The sequence below is a fragment of the Aplysia californica genome, unplaced genomic scaffold, assembly GCF_000002075.1.
Source record: "Aplysia californica isolate F4 #8 unplaced genomic scaffold, AplCal3.0 scaffold00091, whole genome shotgun sequence".
Lineage (NCBI taxonomy): Eukaryota > Metazoa > Mollusca > Gastropoda > Aplysiida > Aplysiidae > Aplysia > Aplysia californica.
Window position 1 is genome coordinate 1616228 of NW_004797361.1, and position 2931 is coordinate 1619158.

Here is a 2931-nt window from a genome sequence, read left to right on the forward strand (position 1 = left end):
CACATACACACACATACACACACAAACACACACACACACACACAAACACATACATACACAAAAACAAACACACACACAACCATACACACACATACACACAAACACAAACACACACACAACTTACACACAAACACACACACACACACACACAACTTACACACAAACACAAACACAAACACATACACACACACACAAACACACAAACACACACACAAACACCCAAACACCCTCACACTTAAACAACTCACCCACCGCTCACGTACACACCCTCACCCTTAAACAACTCACCCATCACTCACGTAGACACCCAATCACCCTCACCCTTAAACAACTCACCCATCGCTCACGTTGACATCCTCAATTTCCCCTCCGTATTGCGAGAAGAACGATACAATCTGCAGAAATGGAGAGATAAAAGAAATGAATAAACAGACAAAATGTAGCGTGGAAGAAAAAATGAAGTAATAACTTATTCCGCCTTGGGTAATATTAGTGAATGGTTTTATTTTTAAATTCATGAATTTTCACTCATTGAACTATGGTTGATTTTTCAGAAGTAACAGTGTGTGCTTCACCTGCTTTTACAGATGCACTCTGGACTTTATCAAATATCATTGGTGCTCAAATGACCTTATTTATGCAGTTGCGAGCGCCGTAAAAACTTTACTAAAACGAAAACATATCACATATCTATCGTCCTTATCCCTCTTCCTTCTTTTCTTTATAATATATTACTCTCTAGTAACACCCTCTGATCTTGGGCACTTAATTCATCTATTTGTCTTGCAAACGCCGTAAAACTCTAACTAAAACTAATACTAAACCGGCGTCTGTGGTGTTGAGGTTACGCGTTTAGCTGTCACACGCAGGAGATTGCAGTTCAATTCTCGAACTGGGAGAATATTTTTCCTACTGAGTATCTCGGTCTTTCTGTTGAGATGTTGTATCGGTCTCAGCTGAGGTTAGCCTTGACAGGCAGGGTTGGAAGCCTAAGCGTGCCTCCTATGTGATTGAAATAGTGTCCGTCCCCTGGGTTTTGGATATGCCTGGTTTTCTCAAAATGTTGGAAGTACTAGACTCTTTCTCAGTGAAGTAAAAATTAGACTTGTTAATCATTCTGTGCAGAACATAGAAATCTGTCGCAAGTCTAATGTTTCCTCTCTTACAATTGCGTTTCAAGAAACAGCTGAATATATCACCAACCTCCCACGGTATTGGAGCAGAAGAGTTATAGCTTTGTTAAAAACCCACAACCTTCCATTAAATAACAATCTCTATCTATGGAAATTAATTAATTCACCCTTATGTGAGAGGTGTAACTCTCATGAAATTGAAGATGAATTTCACTTTATTTTCTATTGTCCGCACTTCGTCCATCAAAGGAAATTGTTAATTCCTCCGAGCCTGACTCGGCCCAGTGACAGAAACAATATGCAATGTTTGACTCATGATAAGAGATATGTGCACAACCTGTACTTATTCATTATGGAAACTTTACTTATCAAATGAGTGTTTTTTGTGTTGTGATGTGGGCCAATGGCCTTAAACACTGAATAAACTTACTTACGAAATTGTGTCGGTCGATAGACAAGTAAAAATGCCAAAATGTAATAATAATAATAATAATGATAATAATAATAATTTAATAATTATTATTATTATTATTTTAAACCCTCTAATACCAATCTAGATCTAAAAGTAAGCACTATACTTTTCGTACAGAAAAGTGGGAAGACATGGAGTGACATCAAGCGACTAGCCCACGATAGGGAAAGGTGGAAAGTGTTTTGTTCGTGGCCTATATCCTGATCCAGGGTGATGATGATGATGATGATGATGATGATGATGATGATGATGATGATGATGATGAAGATGATGATGATGGTGATGATGATGATGATGATGTCCTTTTCGTGTTGCAAGTGCTGTAAAACTCTTACTGAAACTAAGTCTAAACCTACAACCAAACTACGAGTCGGACACTGGCAACAACTTACCGCTGCATTGAGCTCCGTGTAGTCTGCAGATGTGACGTTCATAAGCGACGGCCTTGACATAGGGTCAAGGTCAGGTACGTGCATCTCGAAGTTGATGACTTCAGTGTCTGGTGGTGGCAGGGTGGCGGCGGCTGAGATAGACAAAGATCAAACGCTGCCTTTGAAATAGTCGCCGTCTTTCATCATATTATGTCGTACATCAAAACACGAGGTTTCAGGAGACGCAAAAACCTGCATTATATTTCGCTCAGGACTGTATCTTAATATAAAATGGGGTTGTTTTTGGTTTTTTGGGAGTTTTGGGGGTTTTTGGGGTTTTTTAAAAAAAAATGTTAAATCAACACATTTATTTGCCTTGGTCGTATACAGTATAAATGTATATTTTTTAAAGTCTGTGGCAACAACTGTATTTGAAGAAGACGGATGATACTTCGGAAATTCATTAAAACTTTGAACACACTTGACTTTCATATTTTCTAAAATTATAACAGAGAGAGAGAGAGAGAGAGAGAGAGAGAGAGAGAGAGAGAGAGAGAGTGAGTATATTCAGTATGGGTGTGTGTGTGTGTATGTGTTTGAGTGTATGTAAGTGTGTGTATGTGTGTGTCTGTTTCTGTGTCTGTGAGTGTGTGTGTATGTATTTGTGGAAGAGAGAGGGAGACAGACAGACAGACAGAGAAACAGACAGAGAAACAGAAAGACACAGGAGTAAAAGCTTCGGCAATAGATCTAATTCTCAAAACTAAGTCCCAATCTCTCACGTTTGCATTCATCGAAGCGAATGTCCCAGGTCTTGCCAAAGACGGTGAGTCCGTCCCTCTGTAGCTGTCTAGTGAGTGAGAACAGGGCGCTGTTGTCTGCGATGTTCCACACCACGAATACCTTCACACAGCCAGACCTGGGCGGGGAGGGGGGGGGAGGGGATGAGGAGGTA

General features: G+C 39.9%; 1 protein-coding gene across 1 annotated transcript in view; it reads right to left on the reverse strand.

Annotated features, from left to right (window-relative positions):
* The window catches only part of LOC101857554, a gene marked incomplete at its 3' end in the record, with an annotated part of 64794 nt that overhangs the window by 55229 nt on the left and 6634 nt on the right, over positions 1–2931 (reverse strand). The window contains 3 exon segments of the mRNA XM_013080574.1: positions 337–395; positions 1998–2128; positions 2759–2895. Of these exon segments, the coding sequence (XP_012936028.1) occupies positions 337–395; positions 1998–2128; positions 2759–2895 (327 nt within the window).